The 13,795-nt window shown below is 45.4% G+C and overlaps 2 protein-coding genes across 8 annotated transcripts in view; both read right to left on the reverse strand.

Moving 5' to 3' along the window:
* Positions 1 to 2,581: 2,581 nt before the first annotated feature.
* LOC100546662 (vitamin K-dependent protein C-like) lies at positions 2,582 to 7,426 on the reverse strand. 2 transcript variants are annotated; one of them, XM_010716597.2, is made up of 8 exons: positions 7,321 to 7,426; positions 6,892 to 6,975; positions 6,614 to 6,774; positions 5,671 to 5,695; positions 5,035 to 5,145; positions 4,190 to 4,330; positions 3,711 to 3,820; positions 2,582 to 2,854 (listed from the first exon to the last, which is right to left on the reverse strand). In XM_010716597.2, the coding sequence occupies exons 2-8, from the start codon at positions 6,956 to 6,958 to the stop codon at positions 2,597 to 2,599; spliced, it is 873 nt and encodes a 290-aa protein (XP_010714899.1). In that variant the 5' UTR covers positions 6,959 to 6,975; positions 7,321 to 7,426; the 3' UTR covers positions 2,582 to 2,596. The 2 variants fall into 2 exon arrangements, with proteins under 2 accessions (XP_010714899.1, XP_010714900.1); XM_010716598.2 differs by lacking the exon at positions 7,321 to 7,426 and adding an exon at positions 7,076 to 7,182.
* Positions 7,427 to 9,689: 2,263 nt separating this feature from the next.
* The window catches only part of DGKD (diacylglycerol kinase delta), a 46,342-nt gene continuing 42,236 nt past the window's right edge, over positions 9,690 to 13,795 (reverse strand). For all 6 annotated transcript variants that reach the window (XM_010716602.2, XM_010716601.3, XM_010716600.2 and 3 more), the window contains one exon: positions 9,690 to 13,523. In XM_010716602.2, coding sequence (XP_010714904.1) covers positions 13,434 to 13,523 — 90 coding nt within the window. In that variant the 3' untranslated portion in view covers positions 9,690 to 13,433. The remainder of the gene's footprint in view (positions 13,524 to 13,795) is intronic.

Raw genomic sequence — 13,795 nt, forward strand, 5'->3', positions numbered from 1 at the left:
CATGCAATTATTCCTCCCTAGGTGTAAGACCCTACACTTGCTTTTGTTGAACCTCATCCGGTTTCTTACTGCCCAGCTCTCCAGCCTGTCCAGGTCTCGCTGAATGGCAGCACAGCCTTCAGGCGTGTCAGCCAATCCTCCCAACTTCGTATCATCAGCAAACTTGCTGAGGGTGGCCACTATCCCCTCATCAAGGTCATTGATGAAGATGTTGAACAAGACCGGACCCAGCACAGACCCCTGGGGGACACCACTGGTTACAGGTCTCCAGCCAGACTCTGCACCACCAACGACGACCCTCTGCGCTCTGCCAGTCAGCCAGTTCTCAACCCACCTCACTGTCCACTCATCCATCCCACACTTCCTCAGCTTTGTTATAAGCCAGTGGCCATTTAATATGTGGCCTCAGTAGGCAGTTCAGACTGCTCAAACCCCTCTAGACATCACCTAGAGGACTTCTTATCACCAAGCCATCACTCACAAAACAACTGTTTTTCTTCCATCTTGACTGAACAGAAGGTGCAACAGGACAAGGCCAGAAGACTGATGGGCTGGAGGCAGGTCAAGTACCACCTCTGCAGTCCCAATACAGATACCTTCATTACTGCCCCAGAGGTGCCACCTGCAGACGTGGCAATGTCTCCACTCAAACTGTTCCATGTATCTCAAGGTTGTAATGGCAGATATTTCTAGGGTATAGAAAAGGTGCATCCTTTGATGAGAATTGCTTTCCTAGCTGCAGTAAAGTGCCACAAAGATGCATTAAAAGGACAACCACGTGATGCTTAGGTGGGTCTGAAAGTTCCTTTCTGCTCGACCAGGAGCATAACTTCATTCTCTCTTCAATATTAGTGAAGACTCAAGATGTTCTGCACATCCACTCTCTCTTCACTGCCTCCTACACCACAGTAAATCACTTATGGTTGCACACTTGTGGTTTCTGTCTCACCACAGTAAGATTCCTCCAGGTTTAATGGGAGGAGTTTTCTCACACATGCCACAACTCAGTCCGCAGCCACACACTTGTTTTTTCTTCTATTAATGAGGAAGGTTTTTCAAGACAGCTGGGAGAGTGGGATAAACCTGATCCCTTATTGCTGGTTATCCTTCACTGTAAATTACTCTGTATACTCACCCTAAATTTACGTGTGAGATGTTTCTTGAGTTTCATTTAAGCCAAAAAAAATCAATCTCTCAAACCATGGCTTTCAAGCACTGACACTTCTCCTATGGAAAATCACTTGTGCTCCACCTTTGTACCTGATTAACGTGACTTTCTGGGCAGAGTTTCTTTGCTATCTCAGCTGAAAGCTTATCACACTGCACAGAAGCCTACCAGGATCTGCAGTATAAGGCAGGTTGGAGTGATTTCCCTGCAGCCTCAATACTTTTCCTAGTTAAAGAAAAGGGTAGACGTGGCACTTAGGGACATGGTGCGGTGCCTGTGCTGGTGATGGGTTGGACAAAATGATCTTGGAGGTCTTTTACAACCTTAATTTTCCCAATAATTTTCCCCTTCAAGTAACATCAAAGCTACATCTAGCACTCCCAAGCATTCTAGTCAGAACTAGATGAGCTTGAAAGTCCCTTCCAACCCAAATCATTCTATGATTCTACAATTCTATGATTCAAACACCACTTCTGATGACTGCTTTTCCCTAAAGAATTCCAAGGCTCTTTACCAAGTTACAGGTTTTTGCCTCTTGGGAGTCACTATAACTGAATATACGTATGCTAAGCAATCACTTAACAGGAAAGAAAATAACTTAGAATCTGGAAGTGCTTGGAGATGTGTAGTCTGTATGCGATTTCAAAGCTGGACACTCACTTCTATTTTGATGTCTCTCTGTGGAAGAAGTGGATATTCTAGCATTAAAAGGACCCAAGGATATATCACATGTTTCTCCATTCATCCTGTATGTTGAACAAGGAATGACTGACATAAACACACCCACCAATACGTGTCCTAGTGTCTCAGGTCTCAAATGTGTGCACATCCATACATACAGACAGTACATTTCCAAGGTTTTCCACAATTACTGGGAACAACCCAGCTCTTCACTAAAGGAGAAAGGAAGCAGCAAACCTGCCATGTCTCCAATATCAACAGGGGCACAAAGAAAACAGTAACAAAAAAAAATCTACTTAAATGTGACTGGAACTCTGATTATTTTTGTCTGTTAACTGAGAAGTAGAACTGCATTCAGCACATGTTTTTTCATGCTTACGAGTAGCAGTGCCACTAACACAGCGTTGTAGTTCTGCATCACTTTCCTCCTTTTTTACTCTCTCAAGTAATGCTGTTTAAATGCATCAAAAGGTAGGAAGAGGCACTGTGACATTCTCCTCTCCAGTTCAAGGCTTTACATTTTGTAAGGGGAAGTTTTTTCTCTCCCAGTATTAGGACAATCTTGAACATTTTATCAACAGAAAAGCACAAGCAGAAGAGATTTCTCAAAAGTGACTTCTAAGTCTTTCCACTATATAGACAATCAGCAGTGCTCTGAAGACATCAGCTCACTTCCATGATAAGGTTGACAGTGGCTCAGATGAAATCAGTTTTACTAATCCTTTTTGATCTGTGCTAAGGTGCATGCTAAGTACTTCCTAGACAACCCGCTTCTCCATCCAGAGGGACTTTTGCCTTTATAACCCACTGTTCTTTCTTCTGAGGTGATGTAAGCTGGAAATTTTCAAAGAGGTGCTTAAAAAAAAAGGGCTGGATTTTTTCCATACCAAGTCTTACTTTGAGAGTCTCTCCTGTCTCGACGCAGTGTGCAGCTGTTAGGACCCAAGAGGGATGGATGAGAACACCTCCACACAGAAATTTCCCTTTCAGATTTTGCAGCATAACCTGAAACAAAGAAATATCGAGGTGTGACACTGCAGGAAGCACGGCTGACAAGATACAGTATGCATTTTTCTTTGTGGTTGAAATATGCACACAATCATCAAACAGCAAAGCATATCGTGCTCACTTGAAGCCCAAGCTCTACAAAAGTACTAAGGTTTCTGTAGAACATCTACAAAAACAATTGAATATTCTTCCCAAATAAGGGCTGGCTTCATCCAAACCAGCAAGGGACAATGCTGGTCACTGCAAGGAAAGGCTATGCTACTTCAAAAGGGCACAGGACAGTAGTTTCATCTCAGACTCCAACTCTCCTATGATGGCATAAAAGGGCCTTCAGTATCAGAGACAGGCAGGCCCTGATGACAAACATTCACTGCTTCCATGACACGCTCTGTGAGGTCTCCTCTTTCTCTGTGGCATCTCTGCCTGCTCTGTAAAGCTATCACGTATTTGGCTGATTAAACCTGATAACTTGAATCTATGGCAGACAAACTTATAGGAAAAGATTTCTGCAGAAAAAGGGGAGAAGATTACCTCCAGCTCCCACAATAATGCAGTTACAATAGCTGGAGAGAGCATCAGTCAGCGTGAGATGATTAATGGCATTCCCTAGCATGGAGCAACAGAGCAGTAAATGCCACTATCCTCCTCTCAACATTACTGGCAAAGTAAAAAAATCTTGTAAACAATGACAAGGCCAAGAGTTCTAACAGTTATTTCTCCCCGTTACTCCAAATTTTGGGCTGCTTTTGAAGGAGCTGAGCTAAGCAAATCTCAGCTTGATGTGATGTAATGCCAGGATTATTGACAGAGAAATCTTGTTGGAGCAGGTAGAGAAAGACCCTTTACTCCTTACCTGCCAAGGGCTAAAACCCCTTCCTCCTGAGTTTCCCCCAATAAGCCGAATATTGAATTCTGCTTTGCCTTCAAGGTAGTCCATTTTCACTCGTCCACAGGGGAACTCCACTAGAGAAAACGCAGAGGAATTAACTGGCACAGAGCAGCTCACCCAACAGAACATCTCTCAAAGCATCCCCTCTGTCTCTAATCTAGGCAGTACTACACACTCTCTTCAGGAACTCCTCAATGCTTGTAGAGGAGGTAGTTTCCTGTTTCCCCTGTGAATCTCCACGAGGCAAACACAGCACAAGTTGGGCTTTTAGTGACCATAAAGAAAGGATGGATTTGGGAAATACAGGCTCGGAATTACCCTGCATGAAATGGATGCTCTGAAAATTACTACAAAGTGCACTGCAAGTGTATTTCCCTTAAAATCCTCTTATTTCATGTCCGAATAATTGTGTGTGACAACTCCCACGAACATCCTCCTCTTACCTACAGGTGCGCACATGTTATGGTCGTTCGTCAGCTGATAGCCAGACGCACAGCTGCAGTAGCGGCACTGCTTGGCAGGGTCTTCCTTGCAGAAATGCTGACATCCTCCATTATCCACAGAACAGTTATTGTATTTGACCTCTGGGAAAAAAAGGAACAAGAAGAAAGACAGGAGAAGCTGGAGAGCCAAAGAGTCACAGGAGGTGGCAAAACGACATCCTGGTTCAAGTGATAAACAGCTGACAGCAGATCTGGGGTGAGAGCTGCGGGCTCCTGTGGCAAGTAGGGCCCTCAGACAGCAGACAGACCTCGAATAAGGCAGTGGGGAGATGAAGAAGCCAGAGATTACTGTCAGGGCAGGCAGGCTGGAGAACAGAAAATTTTCTGTCACCGAGCATGAGTCAGTGGTGGAAGGTGGTGATGATACAAGATACAGATGCTCATAATTAAATACACTACTCAGCTTTTCTCCAGGGAAGACATCGTTTCAGTAATGACATTTTCAGTGGATTGTTTTTCCTTCTTTATTGAAAAACCAACAACAAACCAACCAACCGATCAAACTCACCTGTACTGACTGTTTTAAAGTCACTGATCCTTTACAGAACCATTTCCAGTGTTTTTGTAAAACACAGATTTCTCAGATTTCCAAACCTCTCGCACGGAAACACAAACTTCAGTAAACACTGATGATCCTTCTACTGCATTATGAAGCAACAGAGAAATCACACCGGTAGTGAAAGCAAGTATACCTTGCAATGGCAGAATTACTGATCCCTATACGCAGAGATCCCCATCACTAAGAATGTTTTTTTGTATATATCATGGATTAAAGACAGCATTACCATAATTGCACTGAGCTCCCTCCCAGCCTTTGTCACAGATGCAGGAATACGATCCAATGTTGTCCTTGCAGGCCCCATTGGAACAAGGCTTCTGTGCACACTGATCTCCATCTGGAACACGCAGTTAAGACCCCGAGCTCTGGCTCAGAGCAAACACAAAAACAAGCAGATCCCTGATCCCCAAGCACCCTGCACAGCTTCTGCCTCCACACGGCGATAACTGGGGGGCTGGCCCAGATAAGAGCATTTGTTTATGCTCTGAATTACAGCTGCAGAAGGAGTGGAGGGGGCAGAAGGGAAAGAAAGTAAAACCTGAGGCAGACAGGGCAGAGGCAAGTTACTGCAGGAGCGGAGAGCAATAGTGGGGCTTCTCTTTGGGCCGTGCCAGGCAGGGTCAGAGCAGCAGAGATCGCTCTTGCCCAGTGCCTTAGCTGTGGGGAGGTGACTGATAATGGGCACAGATGCACGTGAGATTTTTTAAGAGGCTGGTTACACAACAGGACTGGAAAACATAGTTTGCATGCCCCATTTAACAGAGAAGGAAAATACAAACAAGCTACACACGGCAGCAGAATGCAGAGCACCAGCTAACTCTGAAGAAACACAGACAGATGATTAAGAAAGTAATTTACTTACCTACATATTTGTTCCAAAACTCTAGCTGTAGAGAAACAAAGTTTACATTAAGGCCAGAGGCAGATTTTTCACAAGCAAGGGATTTGAAGTGTACCACAGTCTTGGTCAACACAGCACAGCACTCTAGTCAGCTCGGTCTCTTCCTTCTTGGCAGCACAGTGACATACATGGTTAACAAAAGTGGCCAACCCCGAACGTTCATATACTGCAGCCATGACCCTATTCAGCACATACCTCCCCTGCCCTGCTTGCAGGACCACCACCCCGATGACCCCTCAGTATCCCCCCAGATTCTCTTTCCTGGTTGCTTACTGCCAGGCAAGTCACTTATGTTCTCAGTGCAAAACTGCATTTGTGCCCAGTTGGGAGGCAAAACAGGGGCACTGGGAAGGCTGTAAGAAGACTCTGGGGCCTGAGGGATGGCAAGGACTGGATCATCCTAAAAGCCCACTGTATTTGATGCGACAGTAAGACTCTATGAAAAAAAAAGACAAAAAACAAACTCATACTCATTGCCGAGGTGTGGAAAGGGGCAGCAACCAGTGATGTTTACAGTTATGTCCATTTGAAAATACAAGGCTGGGGGATGTGGGGAGGAGCTAGTGATATGAGAAATGTTTGCCTGGCACAGATGGGAGTCTGGGGACAGAGAGACTAACAAAAACACAGTGGCAGCAAGAATAGGCAGTGGGGTCAAGCAGGGATTGGAATTACCTGCCTGGGATGTAAAGCACAAAACTGTGTCTGGTGGGACATGTGTGAACAGCCAAGTGCCACAGCCCAAACAAGCAGTGATAACTTGACAATCACTGCAACACATTACATTCAGGACCATGCCCCTACCTTCAGAGTCAGGAGTGCTGACAGCAACACCTCCGATGCCCCAGACTACAATACTTTCACAAACAATCTATTGGTTCAGTCTTGTGTTCCTCCAACTTACTGTGGCTTCCTTGGTTTCAAATATCTCACTGGCCTCCTCAAAGTCGCACGTCTCCTCGCGGCACTCACGTTCCAGAGAGCCTGGTTTCACCTCCTCCAGGAAAGAGTTGGCCCTCTTTTGGATCTTCAGGACTTGGTTTGCATCCTTGTAGCTGTAAAATACTAGAAGCAAAAACGTCGGTGTGGGGAAGCAGGAAAGAGAGCAGCCTGAAAATTAGCAGCTGGCAGGGAGCAGAAATCGTGCTCACAGTGACTGGAATGGAGTGAAGGCACACTTACTCGAGGTATGGCACACTGGTAAGGAACTGGCAGCCAGCAGCACCCCTATAGTGATGAGCTTCCACATGCTGCAGCAGAAGTCCCCTGGGAAGAACAGCCAGGAGTGAAGGGGAGCATGCAGTGAGCTGCAGCACGGCCCCACGCTGGAGGCCGGGTCTGCTCAGGCAGCTCAGGTTTTCCTCACTTCTTTATCACACAGCAGCTCCCTCACAGAATGCTGTTTCTCTCTGATGTCAGCTCCAAGGTGGTTTGTCAGAGCCCCCCAGCCTGCTTCCAGATCCCTCCAACCCACCAGCAGCTCGCCCAGAGCGTTCCCTATCAGCCCCAGCACCTCCCCTTGCCATCAGACACTTCTGACAAGCCTTATGCTTAATTAAATTAAGCTGCTCTTTGAAACCCTGAGTGATACGATATCTTTGAGGCACTTACTGCTTTATTCAGTGTGAATCAGCGTGATTTATTCTTCCGCCATGAGCTCTGCTGGAACTTGGGTTAATCCATAACTTCAGCTATTTACTTTTAGAGTGACATGAAGTGCTTTCCCTTTACTCATTAAGCAAACAGTGCTCAGGGGGAGCTCGACAGTTTACCTGCATGGAAAAGTGAAACAGTTGTCCTCTCCGCCTTTTCAAATCCATTTTGTGCTTTTTTTCCCCATCAATTTCATCAATTTTGGACTCATGGCATCCAAACTGCAGCTGGGGAAGGTGTGTGTGCACTGAAGCTCTGCTGATACATTCTTCATCCTTGATTCAGCCGCTCAATAAAATTCAGTTGCAATTAATGACAACAGATGTGTGCTGAAAATACATTTTATAAAACACCTCTTAAGACAGGAAACATAACAGGAAACTCAAGAAGAAACAAATGGATTAATGTCTGTTCTACCTACCACACAAATAATATTTGCACCTGAGGTAACAACATAGAAATAGTGCTTTACTACTGCATAACTTGCATGTTTTGAACACATTTCTGTTTGCAAGATTTGTGACTGCTTGGAATTCAGGACAAGCACACCAACCGTCCACATAAAACATTCAGGAGTGATGTGTCAGATGCTAAGAACTTTTGTGTTGTTTTATTTTTATCTTACACCGGTATTCAGAAAGGATGTAATTCCTGAGCAGCTCTGGCAGCCTGCTCACACAGGACAAGAGGCTGAATGCCTCCCATCTGCTCTTCTCCTGTGCAGACACTACGACTCAGTGCCTGAAGGGTCCCTGGTAAGCCAGCTCGTGCTGGAGTTCTCCTGAGAGAAGCTGCTAGACAATTATGGGGTATTTTAAACCTTAATTTCCATTACCTCCTCACTCCGTGCACATCAGGAACACTGCAGTTTGCCCGTGGCCCAGTAGTGGGGCACAGCTGTTCATCCCCAACACTCACACAAAACAGACAAATGAGGAATGTACCTTACGGCCCTGAAGGTGCCCTACAGATAAGGAAGGACAGGGCTGCTTTGGAACCTGCTTGCTTCCATGCTGCCCAGTCAGGGGGAGCAGAAAAAGAACAAATGTCAGCAATCCCAACCCAAAACACGTAGAGCAAGAAGAGAAAAAAGCAGGAGAAAATATTTTAAAACAGAAATCTTATTGGCACTTTTAGAGCACACAACCCATTGCCAACCTTCCCAAGCTCCGTCTGATGGTTGTAATTAAACCAAGGGCCAGCAGCACTGAGCAGCAGCAGTGACACCTGAGTGTGGCCAAGAGCTTCCTCCTCTTTGGAATGACCAAAAAGACCAGAATGAACAACTTGCATCAGAGGAGTGACCACCCCTTCCATCTCTCTGCTCTTTCTTTGCATGTTTCTGTGATGCTTAGTGCAGAGCTGCGCACTCCAGTCCACTGCGCATGTGTGAGCAAAGACAGTCATTTTATTTCTCTCTTTATTCCTGAGATAGCTGGCTATTCATTTTAAAGATGAATTTTACCATTTTTGTATTGGAATAGTATATAACATCACTATGACCTTTTTTATAATGTTCCTCTCACCTTCAAACAAGATTCTTTTCAAACAAAATAAATCCTTCCCTTTAACTAACAAGTGCAAAGGCCTTTTTTTTCACAGAGGAAATGCAATCATAAACCACTTTCCATCTGCTTTCAAAACTATCATGGAACTCTGTGACCACCCCCTGAGATTAAAAGCAATCTGCTGACAGTTTGTTGGCAGCACCTTACAAACACATCAACCCATACAGATGGAAGGCAATGCTCACCGCAGTGCGATACGTGGGCTGCCCATCCAAACACCCCCAAATCCTTTAGTTTCAAGTGTACAGGCATCATTTTATGGCAGTGCATTTCCATACTTCACGAGAAATCGATTTCTGCCAGATCTTTGCAATTGTTTTCCCACTTGTGACTGGCCGTGCTGCAATGAACTGAAAGCACAGCGGCCTGAGCAGAGCATCAGCCCATCTCCTCCTGCACACGACAGCAGTGAGCTCACACCGCACAGATCTGATGCCTACAAGCACGTGGGCATCCCCACTGCTCACTCCTGACAGCACAAAAGGGGACAGAATAACCAGCATTTAGACACAGGGCTTGATCTCAGAGCGCCTTCCCCCCCTGGTTTGGTTTTGCAGACAGCTGAGCAGCAGCAGAACCATCATTCAAACCCCCCTCCTTTTGCTCACTGCAGAGAAAGCCAACAACAAATATCTGCACGATGTTTTCTACTCGCAGCAATTAAAGCAATACAAAAGTGATCAGCAATAAACAGTGTTTACCATTTCACTCCTCTCCAGGGAAAGCTCTGCGTTCCCAGTGCAATTCAGGATAAAGCCATTTGTCACAGCACAGACGTTTATTAGCTGCTCCCACCAGGTGGGCACCACAGCCTTCTCACACAACGAAATCAGTAACAGAATCTTTACTGGAAGCTCAGAAACATGTTTACTTTATATACAAGAAAAACTTATTTACAACAAACAGTAAACTACGTACAAAAAAAAAATATAACAATAATACAAGAGACATTTCTGTGATAATCACTGTATAAATTAACACAATAAATAGGAGGGAAGCAGGTCCCATTCTTAAGGCACAAAACCTTCTTCCCAAGACTGTACAGGGATTCATGTGCTTCCCTATGCTTCTGACAGGATCACAGAACGGCGGGGAGACCCCTGAGGAACAGCGGTTGCTGGATGATGACACAGACATGCAGTCACTGCTGACAGGTGTAGAAAAACATCAGTTTCCATCCTTTCCTTTTTACAGTACGCGCAGCTTAAGATACAAAATATTTTGTAAACAGTCTTTTTCAATCACAGAGACAGTATGCACAAATGGAAATACTACTAAAGCAATGAATGGAGCTCTCCATACAACGCGGCACGGAATCATTCCAAGGTGCTCCCAGCAGGGAAAGATCCCACCAGGTAACCTGGAAGACAGCATCAGCACTAACAGCCCTCGGCAGGGTCAGAGCAGGAGCTGGTTCATGAGCTGAGCCTCCCTCTGGTGTCCTCTGCAACCCCACTGAGCCACAATTTCTGGGGCCAGAACGTGAGATAACGGGCTGACAGCTCTTCCCAGCACAGAGCTGGGCGCCCAGCTTGCTGTGGGCACTGCTCAGCTCCTTCCCACTCACTGCCAGCGGTGAGGGCTGAGAGCCAGCAGGTAGCACAAGGCTTGCACAACAGCAGCACTCCTTAGGAGACTAAACAGAGATGTGGTATGTGCAGTTCTAGCTTCTCTCAAGCTGGTGTTTTTACCTGAGACTGCAGGAGAGTCTCTTTCTTTTTGGTGAAGCAGATTTTTTTATTGTCTGTATTTCCTGAGTTTCTCTCCCACAATAGAAATGATGGGACAGCAGAAGAGGAACTCGGATGAACGTGGCCAGAATTCAGCCCGATTCCCTGCTTTGCAGATAAGCTCTCACTGACATTTGACACATTGTCCTCATCTGCTCACATCTCTACAGCAGAAATCAGCACTGTTCTCAGTGAGATGCAGAGAGCTACAACCCTTCCATTAGGCAGAAACCTTAATATTTAAAGGCACTCAGGTTGAGCATAGATCCCATTTTCTAGCTCTTAAAAGAAGATAGAACCCTCTCCTTGCCCTCAATAACAGGCAGGGATAGACTGGCTATGAATGCTCTGACAAAAGGTGCACCTGCACAAAAAGCATTTGAACCTATCCACAAGACAGACTATAAATTTAAAAGAAAGGAAGATTCATCTCTGCAGGAACCATCACCAGGGAGATGGCAGGATGCCTCTTCAGGCACAGCACTAAGTAAGGAACAAGTCTTTGCTTTCCTTTGTTACTCTCAGCAGGAAGAGTAGAGAGGAGCCCTATCTGTTAATAAATATGAGGTTCCTTGGAGAAACTTCACATCTCCATCGCCATCCAAAGGAGCAATCACAGACCTCAGCCCAGCTCCAGAGCCAAGACCTGCCTCGTGCTCCCTGCTGGGCTCTTCTTTGCAGATTTCCCTGCCACGTGCATTGCCAAGTGACAGATTTTTGTACTGATAAGGAAAAATATGGCCAGTGAAGCAATTGCTCATGTACAAATAGGAAGAACACAGTTAGGGAAAAGCTGAACCTATTCCTTTCTTGGTCCCCACGGTATTTATACCAGAATTTGCTAGCTTGTTCAAGCATGTCTTCCAACTTCTCATGAGCAAACCCTGCCAACTCACCAGGCTGAGAGAGATGTGGGTGAATGAAGAGCTAAAAAAAGATAGGGAGAGTAAGAACTGCTTTTGGTGACATCCTAAAGGTTGCAATGGAGTTTGCCCAGCATGAAATCAGCTGCAACTTTTTGAAACAGACAAGTCTTGAGATAAAATAACTTGACTGACTGCTGTCAGACTGCACAGCTGATGTAAAGTTGACAAAATAAATTCTCAGCAATAATAATGGAAATAGATGTCCTCAGGAAATTATTTTTTTTGCCACTGTGAATGTGAACATTTTACTGTCTGCAGCCAAAAGCAGACAAGTGCTGCACCGTAATAATTTAGAAAGAAAATAATTACATACAGAATTACAAGGTAATTGAAAATTCCTGCTGTCTCTCCAGCTTTATAGTACTGAATGTTCCCAAATTTGCTCTGCAGTGATAAACATGGCAATACAATTACGCATGCTGGTCTCTGGGCTGTAAGTCACCCAACTGGGGTCTGGCAGTACAGGGGAGCTTGAAGGCCATCTAGAAACTCTGATTTAGAGGCACTGATTTTTCCATACTCCACTGTTGGTGATACCAAAGGCTACGTACCAGCATATTCCAGTTTTCATTACGGTGCTTTTCTGCTCTGTAACAATCACCTTTCTCTCAAAGCTCTTGCATGAGCCCTGATGTTTGATAGCATGATTGCTCCCATAGGGATACAACCCAGGAGGACTGAGCCACCCTAATCTTTTGGTATCCAACTTGGAGTGAAGGAGCAAGGCAGCAAGAGAAAGAAGCAAGGTTCTAGCAGCTTTTCCACCAAGACAGGTGGAAAAATGCCCATACTACAGAGAGATTGTATCTTTTGTGACATTCTTCTGCAACTACACGTAAAAGTAAAGCAAGAGCTCTGCTGTCTGCAGCCATCACAGTGGCACCAAATGGACAGCAAGACACTCCTGGCTGCTGCCAGTCATGCTGTTCCCCAAATTGAAGAGGAGCAATTTGTTCCACATCTCACTTCATTCCATTACACTTCTTGCATGGCCCAAACAGCTAGATGGTGTTCTTCTCCCTTTCCTCTGTCTCCTGAAGATGAATGCAGTCAGAGCTGATTTCTCGTAATCTTTCAGCTCTTGAGAACTGTCTTTTCTTAGCATCAGTAACTTCCAAACACTTGACTGTGATGCCTGAAAACCTCAGTGTTGTACCATTTGACTGGCTGAGAGCAGAGAGCCAGGCCCAGCAGCAGACCACACACTGGTGCAGCTGCTCTAACAACGTGCATTGTTAGTTGCAAGGGACATGTGAGTGAGGATCACTAGGTATTCATCAGCAAGGAGAGGTCTGTACTGGCTTGGAATTTCTGACACAAATCACATGCAACTACAGGTGTGTTAAAAAGGGATCAGTAAGACAAGGACAAGGCTTTGTTCCACTTAAATGTTCTAAGCTACAGATATGACACACAGATGGGCAGGCAAGTTTTCAGTTCAAAGAGACTGTCAGATGCTTCTGAACTAAGACTGGCCAATGTATCTTTTGCCCTGAATAACTGTACTGTGATGAAATTATCCAGTAAAGGTAGCTGTGTTGCAATTCTCAGGAGTCCTGCACTGTCACTGTCACTGGAACCAGAACTTCCCACACTGGAGGACACAGTTCTTCAAACAGAAAGCAAGTTCTCTCCCAGGAGGCTCTGCCCGAATGCAGGTAAGGTGCCTCTTGATTGGATGCAGCTGTACCCCACAGGAAAGAAAGGTAGCACCATGCTTGGTTGATATGAGCTCTGAACAGTTGCAATTTGGCTGTTCAGTGAAGACAGTTGTGAGCACATCTGCTCTGTGAGGTGACTGCTGTGCAGTTAGGGGGAATGGTAGACACAGGCTGTGAAAACAGAGGCTAAACCTCGCTGGCAGGAGTACTCCGGCTCAGCTCCTTGATCCCGTGCAGTATCCTCTTCATGTGACCCACTTTGGTCACACCCAGGTCCTGAAAGACAAGAGAAAAGCTTACCTGTGGAGAAAGGGGGGAAAGATACCAGGGCACCAAGCAGCAGTTAGAAACTAGTCAGCCAGTTACAGAGAGGAGGAAACCAACCAGAAAGGTTACAAACCTGATGGTTGCACATAGAACCTCAAACCACGTTTCAAAAAGCTATCAGAGCAAAACGGGGTAATGAGCAGTCACAGAACAACGGACAGAAACAACTGCAGACCATTAGCCAGAAATGCAAATTGATCTGACTGCTAAAAGCCAAAGTG

This window comes from Meleagris gallopavo, chromosome 11 (genome assembly GCF_000146605.3).
Source record: "Meleagris gallopavo isolate NT-WF06-2002-E0010 breed Aviagen turkey brand Nicholas breeding stock chromosome 11, Turkey_5.1, whole genome shotgun sequence".
NCBI lineage: Eukaryota > Metazoa > Chordata > Aves > Galliformes > Phasianidae > Meleagris > Meleagris gallopavo.